The sequence below is a fragment of the Alligator mississippiensis genome, chromosome 2 (assembly GCF_030867095.1).
Source record: "Alligator mississippiensis isolate rAllMis1 chromosome 2, rAllMis1, whole genome shotgun sequence".
In the NCBI taxonomy this organism is placed as follows: domain Eukaryota; kingdom Metazoa; phylum Chordata; order Crocodylia; family Alligatoridae; genus Alligator; species Alligator mississippiensis.
The window spans coordinates 226,575,937-226,592,293 of record NC_081825.1 but is presented as its reverse complement, the minus strand read 5'-3'; the positions used below and the strand labels follow the sequence as shown (position 1 = coordinate 226,592,293).

At 55.3% G+C, this 16,357-nt stretch overlaps 1 protein-coding gene across 11 annotated transcripts in view; it reads right to left on the bottom strand.

Moving 5' to 3' along the window:
* The window catches only part of LARGE2 (LARGE xylosyl- and glucuronyltransferase 2), an 87,723-nt gene that overhangs the window by 49,616 nt on the left and 21,750 nt on the right, over positions 1–16,357 (bottom strand). For 7 of the 11 annotated variants that reach the window (XM_059722788.1, XM_059722787.1, XM_059722786.1 and 4 more), the window contains exons 1-6: positions 9,664–9,770; positions 4,496–4,684; positions 3,689–3,960; positions 2,860–2,942; positions 2,261–2,384; positions 139–310 (exon numbers count right to left, since the gene is read on the bottom strand). In XM_059722788.1, the coding sequence (XP_059578771.1) occupies positions 139–310; positions 2,261–2,384; positions 2,860–2,942; positions 3,689–3,960; positions 4,496–4,595 (751 nt within the window). In that variant the 5' untranslated portion in view covers positions 4,596–4,684; positions 9,664–9,770. Of the gene's footprint in view, positions 1–138; positions 311–2,260; positions 2,385–2,859; positions 2,943–3,688; positions 3,961–4,495; positions 4,685–9,663; positions 9,771–13,694; positions 13,870–16,357 lie in introns of those variants that run through there. The other 4 variants (XM_059722783.1, XM_019476670.2, XM_019476673.2 and 1 more) reach the window with 2 other exon arrangements.

Below are 16,357 nucleotides of genomic sequence, written 5' to 3'. Positions count from 1 at the left end.
CTCACCAGAGGGTCACGTGTCCCAAGCAGGCCTACAGGTGAAGCTCAGGGGAAGGAGGGCAACAGAGCTGGCTCTTCTTCCAGGGCTGCAGCCACTCAACCCAGCTCCCAGAGCCCCATTACCAGAGCTCTCACTTACCAGAGAACTTTCCAAACACAGCCCACAGCTCAGCAATGTCAGTGGCAAAGGTGATGTCTGTGTCCAGCACGATGACCTTGGTGAGGTTGGGGGGCAGTGCCTTGGTGAGTGTCAGCTTCATCAGCCCATAAATCCCTGAGTAGTGCTTGTTGGGGATCCAGGACACCTCCGGCTGTAGTAGGAACAGAGGTGGGGTTGGCTCTCAGGGCTGCGGCAGCCATTCCTGAACCCTCCTGGGACAAAACCATGAGCCAGACATTTAACAACCCTCCTAGAAATAGAGGGGGAAGCAGATGGGGTGCCCCTGCCTGAAAAACGATCCCCTGTGCACCATTAACTGAACTCCACAGCTACCACGGCCTACAGAGGGGCACAGCCAAGTCCCAGAGCCTAGCAAGGCAATGTGACTGCCCTCCCAGCCAGTGCTGTCCCTGTGCTGGGTGCCAGGCTCTCAGGAGTCATAGCGTGCTGAGGTTTTCCTTGGCTATAGTATAGCACTCTTCCTGTCCAGGCATATATTTGCCAGTGCCAATCCCACAGCATGCACCATGTATAGGAGCTGCCACTAGGCGGCACAGAGACCCCAGGTTCATTCTTCATTTCCCTTTTCAACCAGGAGCGGGAAAGCATTTCTCAATTTGTGGGGTCACGACCCAAAAGTGGGCCACAAGAAAGGGTCATGAACAAACTTTAAAAATGGATTCTCCTTTAAAAGGAGAAAAATGTGGGAAAACGTGGGAAACCGTGGCTTTTCCCCTGCAGGCTGGCAGAGCTCCAGCCGGTGAGGGGCTGCTTGGGGGCCCCCCCCAAGCCCCACATACCCACCCTCTGCTCCAGACACTGGGGGCTGGAGGCAGTGGGTCAGGAGCGAGGGGCACCGAGTTAGGACTGGCCATGCATGTTTACAAATGGGCCCTGGTACAAAAAAGTTTGAGAACCATTGCCCTAATGGGTCTGCCCACCCTGAGGGATGGTGGGCAGCAAAGGTGGAAGAGGCCTGTGAGCATTCAGCCACTCCCACAGGGCCTGTGTAGGATTGGCCCCACAGCACAGCTCTGTGACAGGCAGCATTCAGTGCATGGGGCACTGGCTCCCTGCCCTGAGAGACCTGCCCCATGGTTGTGTCAGGTTGTCTCTGAAGGCTCAGCCAAAACAGCCTTCAGCTGTGCCCCGCACCCTCTGAGCCAGCCTAACTCACCCCTGCACCCACATGGGGCTCACAGCCCAGGCCCCTGCAGATATTACAGCCTCCTGCCTCCCTCCTCTGCACTGCCAGCCGTGCTGTCTTGTCATCTCTCCTTACAGCCCACCCCTGTTGTCCTTCCCCAAGTGCCTCCCTGCCTCTGGAGCACCATGTACCAGGTGTCTAATGTCTGCTCCACAACATGAGACCACAGGCAGATGGGATACAGTTGTGTCCCCTGGGCTGTACAAAGGATCCTTCCTTAGCCGGTCTCTAGGCATGATGACTCTGGCACAGCCAGTCCCATAGGAGCTTTGTGCAGCTCTGTCCCAGTGCAGTTCTTGTCTCTGGGCCCCTCTCAGCCTCTTTAGCCACTGCACGTGTCTGTTGTCTCTAGTTGCCCTCAGTGCTCCCTGACTCCAGCTCTGCCTTCCTATCCCCTGAACACAGCACTAGCATGGCATGTCCTCCTCCTGCTGGATCTTGAGTGACAAGGCTGACCTGTGATCCCCGCAGGTCCCCTTCTGCCCCCCATGTGCCACCCACTGCCTGGTCCCACCCCTCCTACACCCAGTTTGGAGTCAAGATAACAATTTGTGTCCAAGCCACTGTGAGTCAGTAGGACAGGCTCAACCCACCCTTCAGCAGGGCCATGTGGGAGCAGTTTCCAGTCTCTATAGATCAAGACTCACTCACAAGTGCAGGAGAAAGGCACAAGCCCTCTGGCAACCAAGTGCTTCTGTATTAGCAAAGGGGGAACAGATGCCAGGAGGAGAGCAGGTGAGGGGAGACCAGCAGCAAAAGAGTGCCTAGCTTGGTGACCACTGTTCTCTCACCCATGCACCCTGGAGGGCACCTAGCTTCCAAGATACTGAGTGGGGAAAGACAAGTGGGGGGAGGAGGGAGAGTGAGAGTGCAGGGGACAACAGGGGCTCCTGCCTTCAAGTTGTCGGCGTCGTAAAAGCTGACGTGGACGGAGGGTACCATCCAGGACTGGAAGAGAGTCTGCAAAATCTGCCGAGCCACCAAGTCCGTGATGAGGTGGAAATGAAGAGGGTTCTTCCTGCAGGGTGGGGGGAAGTGAAGGCAGGGTCACTGAACCACTACCCACCCCAGTCCTACCCCAGTGCCCCTTGCCAAGCCTGGACCAAGCCAGGGCAGGCCCCACTGCCCAGCAGTAACACCTACCCCTTCCATGGGATTTGTTCCTCCCTCAGCCCTTGTCCCTGGGACCCTCCAAGCCCTCCCTACAGTAACAAAGGATCCCAGGCACCATGCTGGAGAGGGGTGACAGGTGAGGTCCCTTCCCACAGGACAGATCTCCCTGCTGTTCATCCTCTCCCCTTCCTGGACTGCTGCAGGGCTGAGAAGCCACAAGGCAGGTACAGTTCATATCTGCTCCTCACTGTATCTGAGCCCCCAAAATCTGAGGTGGTAGTGGAAGTGGAGCCCTTCTGCCCCACTGGGAGATGACTCCAGGGCAAGAACCAACACTTAGCAGCATAGGACCCTGCTCCTGCCCCCCTTGCCCCACGTACCTGTGGAAGAGAATGGATTTCACCAGGGTCACCGCATCTCTGCTTGCATTATGCCCAGCACAGACAATTGCCACATGCAGGAGCTGCCCAGGGACAAGAGGGATGGTCAGCCCCTTCCCAGTGCAGCACTCAGAGGCATGGAGCCCCAGCATGAAGCATCCTCTGGGACAGCCTCAGCAGAGGTTGTCACACTGTTTCCCTGAGAGCTTATGCCTGATTGATACCTCCTCCCCTTCCTTCCTCTACTCCCCCCCTCCATCAGGCTAAGGGGTCCGTGCTGCTAAACATTGTCCAGGCTGCCAGCTCCTCTGTTCTGCCCATCTCAATTAATGCAGTATGTTATTTACAGGAAGAGGCTCTGCAGGAGAGGGGAGTAAGGGCAGCAGTCAGCGCTGGTCTATGCTTATCACCAGCACAGTGACAACAGGTCACCAGAGCCCTCCCAGGGACACTGGCCAGCATGCTTATCTGCATGGCATGGGTGGGGAAACTGAGGCAGGGAGAAAGGAAAGCTGTGCCACTGATCAGAGGCAGAATTGGGAACAGAACTCAGGAATCCTGGTGCTGGCCCCCAGCTGCCAGCTCACGTGCCTGGCTGGGCACTGACATTTTCAGAGGGGGTGGGTGGGGAAGGAGCGCTGTCAGCATCATTGCTCTCAATTTCTAAGCAAATTTCCATGCGTTTGGGAGGCCCTGGCCCAGCCAGCATGCTGGGGGAGCTGTGCAAGGCAGGGTCAGTGTTATAGGGCCCCAGAAGACCCTGGTGGCTTGGGCCACGCATACAGCTGCTTTGGGGTGCTGCTGTTCCTGGGGTAGTGCCATGACTTACCTCACACTTCTGCACTGTCCGTTGCTTGGTGCAGTCTGTGCGGTTGCTCTTCTCCTCCCCTGCAGCTTCCCTGTTCTCCACAGAGGCTGCCCATGGCTGGCTGCCGTCACCCCCCTCTGTGGCCCCCACCTGCACTAGGGACTGGCTGAGTTGTAGGCGCAGCTGCTGGTTCTCCTCCTCCACCCTGTGCACCTGAGACACCAAGGCCTCTCGTTCCACGTCCCGGCTGGGCTGTTCTCCAAAGCAAGGAGACAGCAGGAGAGAGCGGCCATCTGAGGGGAGACCCACCCCACCCCCAGCAACCACTGTGAGTCTAAGCCATGGGACACGGTGGGATCCCGGGTTAAGCACACTGGCTCCAATGTGGTTTGCCCCTATACTGGACTCTGTGAGGCAGCAGAAAAGCTCACCTCTCTGCATCAAAGCCTGCGGTGCATGAACACCTGCCAAGCATGGGAGAGAGGAGCAAGTGCAGCAGTTGGGGCTGGTCTCAGCATGGTGATAACAGGTCACCAAAGCAATCATGTACCACCCTGCAAGTTCCTGGCCCAGCTCCTTCATTCGCAGCATCATGTGCTGTCTGTACCAGCCCCCAGGGGAGGTAAGGAGCCTTCCCCGAAATGGGGAAGCCATGGTGCAGAGAGGGAAAGGCCTTGGTCCAATTGTACACACCTCTTGCTATGGCAAAGCCGGGAGATGAACCCAAGAGTCCTAGCTCCCCGCAGGGGCTCAACCACCATGTGGGCCCCGTCACTCCGTCCCCCTCCCCTGTGTGACGCCCCCGGGGGCCACACAAGCTGCACTTACACTCCAGACCGCCTGCCAGGAGGTACAGCCACGAGAGGAGGATGACCAGTGTTGCTGTGACGAGCAGCAGCTTCAGCTTCCCGCGCCAGGACAGCAGCATGGCGGATATGCAGGCGGAGCAGGCCGAGGGCCGTGGCAGTGAGGATCACGTGGGCGGGCCTAGCCTTGCTGGCCCCAGCATCCTAGAGCCTACATCCGGGAGGGTGGAAGCACACGGATAGGTCAGCTGCACTGCCACCACCTCGGTGCCCTGGAGCCCAAGCTGGGCATTAACCACAGAGGCAGGAGCCTGTGGCCCCAGCATGCCCCACTCCAGGCAACACCGGGAGTCAGGCTGCAATACAGGCCCCCAGGCCATGCACCTTGTGACACCAGCCTCAAAAAGGCATGTGAGGAGCCCCCTTTTCATGGCTGCTGGATCTGGATGCTGAGAGCACCTCCCTCCCTGCTTCTCTGCTGTGCAGCCCAACCCTCCCCCCCTTCCCTGGCCCTGCAGGGGCCAAGGACACACTATGCCCCCCTCTTACCCCTACCTCCAGGACGGTCCCAATTGGCTACCCTCCTGCTAATTCCAGAGGGCAGCACCAAGGCCCCAACCTATGCCTGGTGCCCTCCCTCAGATCCTGCCCCCAGCCAATGGCTGAGCACAAGATGAGGCTTAGAAAGCTGCTCTCCCCAGGCTCAAAGTCACCTGATGTTGAATTAAACCTGCCCTTGAACTAGAGAAAGAATTCCCCCTCCCCCTCTCCCTCCTGAGTCTGGCAAGGCCCAGAGCTGCTCCAGAGATACAGGCCTCAAGGACAAGGTGCTTGGGGCCGTGCTGCCTGGGAGCGTTACCCACATGGCAATAAGCAAGTAGTTAAAACTCAGCACTCGGGCTCTTTCCTGGGCTCCTCCATCTCAGGGGCCAGAGGGCAGCCAGGGGCCTAAGCACTGCTGCCCCTGGGGATGGAGCCCACAGAGCAGGCAGGGGCGGTCTGGCAAGCCAGGGGCCTCCCTCTGCCCTGGCTCAGCCACGGATGATTACCTGCCTGAACAATGTTGTGCGCTGTGTGGAGCAGGGATCCTGTACACTTGGCTGGGAGTCAGTGCCCAGGCGCTGCAGCCTTAAAGGGCCAGGCAGACCTGTTATGTGCCAAAACTACAACCGTGACCGTGGTGAGCCACTGGCCCATGCAGCAGAATTCATGCCAATTCACTTCCCCGCGGGTCCTCTCCACAGGGCTGGGAGTCCGACAGCAACAGGGCACTCAGCCCTCTGAAGGACAGGGCAAAGCCAACGATAGCTCACAGCACAGCCCAGAGACAGCAGATCCATAGGTTTTGCCCCTGCCCCCACCATGGGAAAGGGGTATGTGTGGTGTGGGCACAGAAACTGTCCCAGGGGAAAGAGAGGAGACCCAGTAAGATTACTGCACTTGTCACTTGCGCCATCAGCCTTGCTGAGCAAAGGCAACCATCACACAACACACACACGTTAATTCTTGGCACCCCAGAGCCTTGCCCTATTCAGCAAGCTGCGCTTTGCCAAACAGACAAGATAGACCAGCAGATGCGAAGGCCATATGCACCAGCTCCCCACAAACAGGTGGCCTTGCAATGGCTTCAGACTGGGAAAAAGCAGGGGTCAGAAAAGAGCTCTGCCCACAGACTAAGCTCCACCCACTCAAGGAGGAAGAGGTGCCCTGCCCAGGAGACAGAGCAGGTTGCCAAACTCATTTTGGACCCTGGCCAATGGCTGACAATGGCCAAGGGTAGATAAATCACCTCTGAGGGCTTCCAAATTAACAGTCCCTCAAAATGAGCAGGGCAATCACACAGACAGGTCAGCTGCACAGCCACCACCTCAGTGCCCTGGAGCCCAAGCTGGGCATCAACCACAGAGGCAGTGACCTCTGCACATTTTTCCCAGGCTCTCTGCAGACTTGGGCAAATGCTGCAGAGCATCAGCTAAACTCAGGTCACCATTTTCCTCTTACCAGGGCAACTACTAACCCTGAAGAACTGCTTTTTTTTGGTGAAAACTCAGTTTCAAGGGCCGAAGATGGCAACCCCCTGAAAAGCTGCCCAGCTTACCCAGAAGTACTCCCGCTTCACATACAGAGCAACCTTTGCAGTTATTTGGAAACAATAACTTTCTGCTGCAAGCTCCCCTCTTCTTCTACACGGCTGCTGCTATTAGCAGTGCCAGCCCATATCCTGGGAAGTAAATTAAATTGTCCCTAAAAAACACAGGTGCAAGAGAGGAACAAGGTCCAGAGATTAAAAGAAAGACCAAGCGCTGTCCCTGTTTCAGGGGGCGAACAGAGAGAGAAGACAAAGGAAGAAAACTCAGCTACCAGCGGGAAGACCACAGGAGAGGGAATCTCCTCCCTCTGGTGACCTTCTGGCGGCATCTGCCCCCCTCCGACACAGAAAGTCTCATGTGACTGCCCATCTATCTTTCCTTTTGCTTTCCCCTCCCCACTTTGTTCATGCACTGAGTTTCTCAGAGCTAATCCCCGAGCCTTGCTGCCTGCTACATTCCTCAGAGACTGGGGGACACTCCGTTGCGGTCCAGACATGGCCAAACCTGGCGAAGATTACCCTACTTCTTGCCCCTATTTCCCTGCTCAGTCCTTAAAGTGCTGAAACTTCAGCCCCTATTGGCCCTTTTCAAGGTTTTCCTGACAGAACCTGCCTTGCACTTTATGTGGTCACTGTTCAGAGCCTGCATGCAACCCCAACTCCTTCAGCTTAAGTGACACCCACCCCACTCTGGCCCTGGAGACGCCCCTCAAGAGGCAGGGAGCTGCTTGCTACGGGGGGCTCTTCTCACCCAAGGGGAGGGAGACAGTGCAGTAAAGAGAAGGTGGCTCTCTCCACACAGGGAAACAGGCCCAGGACCAAACACCCTCCAGGAGCACACAGTGTGAAAAGCCTGAGCCCCAAGAGCCTGGGCAGACCCTCCCCACACCCGGCAGAATGGGTGGGGCCCTCCTCATCTCTGTCCTTGCTGTTGAACAAGACAGAAATGCTCCCTGACCTCTGCACAACATCTGGAGGCCCTTCAAACAAAAGCCTTCCTGCTTCCATTCAGGTTGAATAGGCTGGATTAGGAGCTGCCTTCCTATTCAAAGCCTATTGATGTGCAGATGCTCAAAAGGAGCCTTTAGTTCCATGGGCTATTACAGGATAGCTCCCCTCCCTCCTGATACTGCCCAAACAGGTCAGCCCACCAGGAGGCAGGTGACTGGGGCCCAAGCCCCTCCTGGCAGGTCTCCCATGCCTCAGGGCATGGCAGAGCCCTCTGGCTGGCCACAGAGGGTGACTCTAGAGACACTGGCAAACAAGGGCACACAGTGGTAACCTCTCCACAGAACAGCCTGAGTGACCCTCCTGACCTGGTAGCTGCAAATCTGGCTCTTCCTCTGCTTCTGGGCTGGACCCAGTCTGGCTCTGTATGGCACAATGCAGGCCTTTCAGTGGGGCACTGCTCACCACAGGGCACTAACCGGATATCCCTTGGCTTTCCATTCGGGACACCATGCTCAGCCCTGCCTCAGCTGCCTGCAATGAGCCCCATGGCTGCATCTAAGCAAGACAATTGCAACTGTCTTCTTGCACTACCTGGAGACTGTGGCCCCAAGGCACCCTCCAGCCAAGCCCTTGGAGAAAGGGGGTGCATGGAGGACTGGAAGCAGTAGTTTCTAAAAGGCTGCAACCTGATGTTGACTGCACCACGATGTTGAGAGGGGCTATGGCAGCTCCCCGAGAGCCTGGCCTGGTTTGTGTCTTTTGTTCTTTTCACAACACACATGGCAGGAAGAAGCCACCTGGACACAGTAGGAAGCCAATAACCACATATACAAGCAAGGCCTGGATGCATGTACACACTGCAGCCTGAGCCGCACACAGACAGGGTGAAGGGAGCCACTCAGGAGCTCACAAACTATTTAAAACTATTTTGAACCCAAAAGCTTGCTTAAAACATTTTTTTCCAACTATTTAAGTTGGTCTAATAAAAGATATCAGATTTACCCAAAGAACCTTGTCTGCCTATTTAAAACAGTGTTTCTCAACCCATGAGTCGTGACCCAAAAGTGAGTTGCAAGAATACAATGAAGGGTCACAGACAAACTTTAAAAATGGATCAGCAAACTTTAAAAGTGGATTCTCCTTTAAAGGAGAGAAATGTGGGAAACCTGCAAGGGGCTGCCTGGGGCCCCCCATGCCTCACACACTGGGGAGAGGGGCAGTGAGTGGGAAGTGAGGGGCCCTAGGTCAGGACTGGCCATTGATGTTTATAAATGGGTCCTGGTACAAAAAAGGTTGAGAACCGCTGATTTAAAAGACGCTACCCAACTCCTACATGCTACAGCTCTGTGGGCTGCTCTTCTATCACCTTTCCCCCGCCACCCTGCTCCAGTCCTATGATTCTCCCTCCCGCCTCCTTCATCTGTTGGGCCAAGAGGGATCCCTCTCATTAGAGGCAGCAGCTTCATTGTGTCAGGCAGCAGCAGGTGGCCTGTTCACTGCTCACAAGACTTGGCAGATATGAAATCCTGAAACGGTCAGTGGGCACCAAGTAGGCAGCTCCAGAACACGTGGCTGTGTGCTTTACGGTCTGGTAGATGGGCTGTTTAAAAGGAGCAAATTTTATTAGTTGCTGCCAGGGCTTCACCACTTGGGAAACCCCAGACTGGCAGGTTGGGGCTGTGGGGAATAGAGAGGGGGCAGGAGAGTGGGGGTCCAAGAGGCCAAGGGGGTGAGCCCAAGGGGAAGGCTGGCTAGACTGAGAAAAGAAGCCCTCTCTGCTCCCAGCCCCATCCTGGCCTCTCAAGCTGGCTCACCTCTACCATGAAGGTAAAGCAGGGAGGGCAGGGAAGCCTGCTACAAACTCCCTGTCCACACATCAGCCCCAACCTGGGGGAGCAAGGGGCACAGCAAAGAAGAGCCTGCAACTTCTGGCCGGGGGGAGGTGCGGACTTGGAGCAGCAGAGCCCTGGCTTGCAAGGACCCCTCTACAGCACACACTGGTGGCTTCTACTACTCCATCACCTCCACAGCCACCAGCATCCCCCTGCCCACTTACACCCCCCTTTCCCTGAGCTCTCACACCATAGCCTCCTCTCACAACCCCAGCACCCTAGCCTGTCATGACTCCCCACAGGAGCTGGTCTCCTTACCTGGCTTTCCCCACCTTGTCCTCTTGCCAGAGCTGCTCCTAAACTAGTGTGCAGTCTGACGCTGCTGCTGCTGCTCCCTCCTGGGGCTGCCTTTCCCAATCCTCCCTTTTACTCCTCCCTTTTTGACCTGACACTTCCCCCCCTCCCAGCTCTGAAAGCCCAGGCTCTCTTCCCCCCACCCCTGCCCCGCCTGCACTGCCCTGTGCCTGGCCCCCCTAATGAAGAAAGAGAACAAACAAAACAAGAGACTAAAATGCACTTTCTGCTCAACCAGCTCAGCGCCGGGAGCATGGAGTCGCCTGGAGAAAGTCATTATGAATCTGCACCCCCATCCCTGCTGACTACCAGCTCCCCCTCCCTCTACGCATCCCTACCTTGACTCAAATGACACTGTCCTCTCTGTGGGCAAGAGGGAAGAGCCTGAGCAAAGCAACAGCACCCACTGAGGTGTCCAGCTGCCCCTTCCCTAGAGCTGGTGCCATGACGGGGATTTGTCTTCAGCAAATGTTTGCAGAGGAACATGCTGGATCAGTTCTTGATGCCCAAGGAGAGCAAGCAGACCATCTGGGACTGACGGGGTTACCTAACAGGAGACAGACACTGTGACGCCCAGTCTGCCTAGGATGACTGCAAAGCTACTCAACAGTGGGATCAGCAACAGGGGCTGGGACACAGAGCTGCAGGCACAGGCAGTCCCCAAATCTCACAAGGGAAGCATGGGCAGTGGCCAGAGTACAGGACCGGGCATCAGGCACCCCGAGCTCTACTCCCAAGATCCAGCACTACAGCCTCAGGCCTCCATCTCTGCAGCTACAGGATACAGCGGGTGTCATCCCCCACTGACTGGGAGCAGGAGGACTCAGTAAGAGAGGCCAAAGGAAAGGCTCGCAGGTCCCTGGTTGTTAGGGGTAATAACGCCAGGGCGCAGGGCAGAAGGGGAGGAAGGGGAGCCCCCACAGTTCAACAGCAGGCAGAAGGGCTGAGTGCAGAGTCAGGTGATGAAGAAGGAAAGGAGAACTGGTAGAAACTGAACCAGCTCTAGCACTGCCCCAGAATTGCCCAGGCAGGCAGGTTGGTCCCAGGGCCAGACACAAGCATGGGCAAACTGGGCAGCTGCCCAGGGCCCAGACAGAAAGAGGGCCCCAAAATGATGAAAGTAAGGATTATTATCATCATTATCGCTGGCGAAGGGGGGTCTGATACTAAAAGTTTGCACAGGGCCACCAGGAGTCTAGGTATGGTGCTGGCTGGTCCACAAGCTGCCCAGTGGGAAGGGCTGTCCTGGGAAGCTGCCTGGGGAATGTGAAGTAACTGGGGTTTTCCTTGGGAGGGCAGGGGAGGAGAGGGGCCCTTCTGAAAGCCCAGGCTTGGGTTGGCTTTGGAATGCAAACTATGCAGAGGCAGCCTGTACCTGCAGCTGCTCTCCCTGCTCCTGGCCCCCAGGCTTGGAGGACAAGTGTCTCCAGGATACAGGAGGATCTAAGCACCCCTCTCTTCCCCCCCCCCCCCTCACTTTGCATTTGAGAAGAGGAGCTGGGAAGATGCACAAAGCTGGGACAGGGTGTGGTAAGAAAGGGAGTAGGCAGGGGGGGGTGAGGCTGCCTGGCAATTTCAGTACAAAGCAGCTGCCCCCCTCCCCCAAGAGAGGTACAGCTGGAGCCAGCAAGCACAGACCTGTCAGTCAGGGAGATAGCAGCTCCTTCAAGCACACTGCATAGCTGCGGGGCTAGGCTGGGCTGGGCCTCCACATATGCACAGCACAGAAACCAATGCCCCAGGAGAGACATTCACCTCCAGCCCAGGCTGCTCCTACTTGTCCTTACAAAACCCCAATTCACATTTCAGCTGCCCCTTAAAGAGTCCGGGGATGTATAGACCATCCCTGGCGGGCAGGATTACCCCATCCTACCTACACCTACTATTGAACTGCTAGCAAGGCACAGCGCCTTTCAGGTACATAAGTCAGGGTCCCCCCTCTGCCACAGTTCAGAGACAAAGACAGGGCTGGATCAGTAAGGAGGAGAGTGTGACTAGTGCCAAGAAAACAGACTGGGGAGTCTCTGCTCTTCTGCACAGGTTCTTATATTGTACTCCTCACAGGAGCAGAGCACCTCCCCACGATGGCATCAAGCAGCTCTGACTACCATCTGCTCCGCTCCCTCCTGGGGTGAGGATCAAAGATGCACATGAAGCAGAGCAATCTTGGTTTGTTCGGGTTTCTTTTAAGATGCACATTGCTGTGTGTTTATGTTGGAAAAGGCAGGGCCAGAGAAATGCACCTCACATTTAGGAGGTCTGCAATGGCCTTCTGTTCTTTGAGGAGTTCACTCCCTAGTCTCAGATTGGGCCCCAAGAAACTTCTGGTCTCTCACATACATGAGCTTCCCCCTCAGTGAGGAGAGTTCATGGGAGCAGAACCAGAGCACCTGGTCTTCTTACCTCTGCCCAGGCCAGACCACACAGAGGAAGTCAGAAATCCCAGCTTTTAGCCCCAGTGTAGGGGTGAGAAGGGGAACATGGTTAGGTGGTCAGGTCAGGGGGCTAGGAATCAGAATTAAAGGATGCTGTGGTTTCATCACGTATATAAAATGGGTCCATGTCCTGTGGGGCTATGCCATCAAATGCCTGTGTGGGGCCTGGAGAACCTACCAGGAAAGGGTTTTTGGTTGTAGCCATGTTGCAAAGAACTTTTTTCCAACTACTGAGTTGCTCTAATAAAAGGTATCACATCTACCCAAATAACCTTGCCCACCAGGATAGGGACACTGCAGAGAGACCATGCCCTACCCACCTGCTTTAATTGAGAGAGAAAATGATCCTGCCTGACCCCTACCCCTTTCTCCACCCGCCCCCTCCCGCTGACTCTCCCCAGAGTAAGTATAGGCTTGTAAAGCTTGACAAACCAGCATTCATCCCTTAGTTCAGTAACTTGCAGGAGCTGGCTACAACACTGCAGCCCCATCCCATCCCAGCAGCCCAGGCTGGCTAACTACTTGTCCCTCTGTTCTTTACCAAGTCCTCTAGGACAAGTCAGCTACCAGTGGTGAGCACGGCTGTGGCGGTAACTACACAGTGGCAAAACGCCGCCTTTGCCTGCAGGAGTTTATATAACCTGGAGGACAAACATAAAGCCGGAACTGAGTTGCTTCTGAGGACTAGGCATAATTAAAGGAACAAACCAGGAACATAAGAAAGGACAGACAGACTCCAGCAGAAAAACTGGAGCAGAGGTGAAGTTACTCGCCCAACCCACCCTGGTTGCTGGATGGCTGGAACATTGCTTTTTGAGAGAGAGAGATACCACCACCTCTGCTCTCCTTCACCACACACTTTGCCCAGATCCCAGTAAGCCAGATGTCCAAGGACAGTCCTGGCATTGTAAAGCCATTGTTCGTGACCCAGTCCTTTCACAGGAAAACAAGAGCTGGCCTGTGACTTAACCACCTAGAAGAAACTCTGTTCTGGGGCAGGTGGAGCCCCTGTGATGAGATGGCAGGGCATAGAGCTGATGAAGTTATGACACTTGTATCTAACTGCCTGAAATAACAATGGGAGATATCACTCCTCTTGCTTGCTGGGTGTAAGCCCTGCAGGTGGCCATGCCCTCCTCCCTATGGGAAGAGCAGCAGGTGCCCAGTGGCTGGGGCTGAGTAGGCAGTGCTCCCGGAAAGGTGAACATCAGGCTGCGGCCACTGTTGGAGCAAGACTAGACAGACCCACACAGGCAGGGGCCGACCCACACCCAGGTACGTGCAGACGGGGCTGCGCAGCAGAGTATGAAGGCTGGCGCGGACAGAGACATACATGTCAGTATCTGCACAACGCTCCCTCTAGCCTTCACATGTCTCCCCTACCCTGCAGTGACAGACCTCACCCCCTTGCCAGGAAAGGCTCCCTCCCTTTCTCCTCCTCCGAGTCTCCTTGCTCGCTCCAGACAAATGCTGCCAGTGGTAAGACGAGAGGTTTCCCAATAATGCCAGTTTCCATTACCCAGCCCCATTACAGGATGCAGAGGGATAAGTGCTACTCACAATGAGCTATTGTTCCTGCCGTCCCAGGGCACAGGATCCTGTTCCCTCTGTGTACTGCCCACTTTACACCAGGTAGCTCCTGACCCAGCCAGGTTTGGGGGTGGGGAAAACTGCTTTAGTCCATTTGTTTTTTTTTTAAATCACTGCCTGCCTGCCTGCAGCTCCTCCAATATGGGCCACTCCAGGGACAAGCTTCCTCTCCTTCCCCAGCCTGAGGGCTCACCTTTCTGCAGAAGCCAAGCTCTCACATAGTCATTGCAAGCAGCTAACTACCTCTCATTAGAGTAGGATCCATTACATGACATCAGCCTGGATGACCTTTGCTCTCTCCTGCTCAGATGAGGGTCAGGTGAATGGTTAATGTTTACAGAAGGCCACTATAGGGCAAAAAAGTCTCACCAGGGCCATTCTTTTCCAAAGATGGAACATACTTGCTCTCCCCTGCAAAATAGGGCCTCAGGTACAAGTAACCAGACTCCACAGTGATTCAAAATTGCTCTGTTATAAGCAGTCCACTCAAGAAGGCACCTGCATCAGACCAGGCTGCTCTAGCTCCTGGCTCGGTAATTCCCAGAGGAGCAGGAAGGAGCTCGGGTCAGAACTTCCAGCAGGACCATGCCTGCAGGATGCTAACACAGGGACCAGCAAAGGAGGCTCCAGCCCCAAGATCTCCCTTGCCTTAGCCAGTAAAATAGAGAGACCCTGGTGTTGTTTTAAACCTGCAGTATCAGGCCTGCTCTCCTCTGGTGTTAGAGGAAGACCATCAGTGAGGGCGTGGTCTGAGAGTTTTTGGACAGAGTGCCAAAAAAATCCTACAACCTTGACTTGTAAGATGCTGGTGTACCCAGAGCCAGATTAACCCTTTAGTGGACCCTGGGCAAAAAAACTTGTGGGCCCTGGGTTGGTTGGGACACCCCTCCTCATTCAGGCACTACTGCCTGCACGGAGCGGGGCTCAGAGCTGCTGTTAGGAAGCAGCTGCCAAGGCAGCGAGGCTGACAGAGGGGAATAGGAGGGAAGGGAAGGCGATGGGGCCATTTGTGCCACCACCGCAGAGGGAACGACTGGGGCCCTCCCGCAGCTCAGGGCTGTAGGCATACACCTAGTTTGCCTATGCATTAATCCAGGCCTGGGCATACCAGGGGCAGATGGTGGGAGAGCCACAAGGGGCCAACTCCTTGTTGTGGCAGTGCAGCCACAGCCCCTTCCCCGCCATCTGCCTTGAGGCGCACATGCAAGCAAAATGCCTTTGTGTGACACTCTGGCACCTGTACCGGGGGTTGCCTACCCCTGCTCTAGATCATGGACAGTCCCACAATGAGGGCAGCTGGGTGGCAGCAAATATTTCTTCACAAGAGCATTTAATTCAGCAGAATGAGGTAGATTTTAGCAACAGTTTTAGAATAAAACACCTCATTCCTTACCAGGCACAGTAGCTTTCCCTGTCTTGTCTTCTGACATAATAAAGCAGGTGAGAAGGGTAGACAGGACCTGTATTGCTAAGCTACAAACCCCATGTAGGAAGACAGACTGAGGGGGGGACATAGAAAATCATAAAAAAAATAGGGTTGGAAGGGACCTCAGAAGGTCATCTAGTGCAACCCCCTGCTCAAAGCAGGACCACCCCCAACTAGCTTTGTCTAGCTGGGTCTTGAAAACCTCCACGTATGGAGATTACACAAACTCTCTGAATAACCTGTTCCAGTGCTTTACTACTCTCCTAGTGAGAAAATTCTACTTAATATCCAACCTAAACTTGCCTTGCTGCAACTTGAGATAATTGCTCCTTGTTCTGTCATCTGCCACCACTGAGAACAGTCTAGCTCAGGGGCAGGCAATTATTTCGGGCCGAGGGCCGCTTACTGAGTTTTGGCAAGCCATAGAGGGCCGCATGACATGCAGCCAGAGGCAGATAGTTTCACAGTTTCATAGTTGGTAGGGTCGGAATGGACCTGAGCAGATCATCAAGTCCGACCCCCTGTGGGCAGGAAAGGATGCTGGGGTCAAACGACCCCAGCACAGTGTCTATCTAGCCTTCTTTTGAAGACCCCCGGGGTAGTAGCAAGCACCGCTTCCCTTGGAAGTTGGGTCCAGACCCTAGCTGCCCTGACAGTGAAGTAGTGCCTCCTGATGTCTAGCCTGAATCTACTCTCCGTCAACTTATGGAAGTTCTTCCTTGTTACTCCCAGTAGTGCTCGGGGGAACAGGGACTCTCCCATTGCCTGCTGGTCTCCCTTGGCCAGTTTACAGATGGTCACCAGATCTCCTCTCATCCTTCTCTTGTGGAGGCTGAACAGGTTCAGGTCCTGTAGCCTCTCCTCGGAGGGCCTGCCTTGCTGCCCCCGATCATGCGAGTGGCCTTCCTCTGAACCCTCTCCAAGTTCCACATCCCTCCTGAAGTGCGGCGCCCAGAGCCGGATGCAGTACTCCAACTGCGGCCTGACCAATGTTGCATAGAGGGGGAAGTCCTAGCAGGAGCATTGGTGCAGCCCTGTCAAAATCCAGATCAAAATATTGGTGCAGCCCTGTCAAAATCCAGATCAATATTAATTTTCTAAATTTTTTAGGGGCCCCGTGGGCTGGATAGACTGGCTTGGTGGGCCACATCCAGACTGCAGGCTGCATTTTGCCCACCCCTGGTCTAGCTCCATACTCTTTTGACCC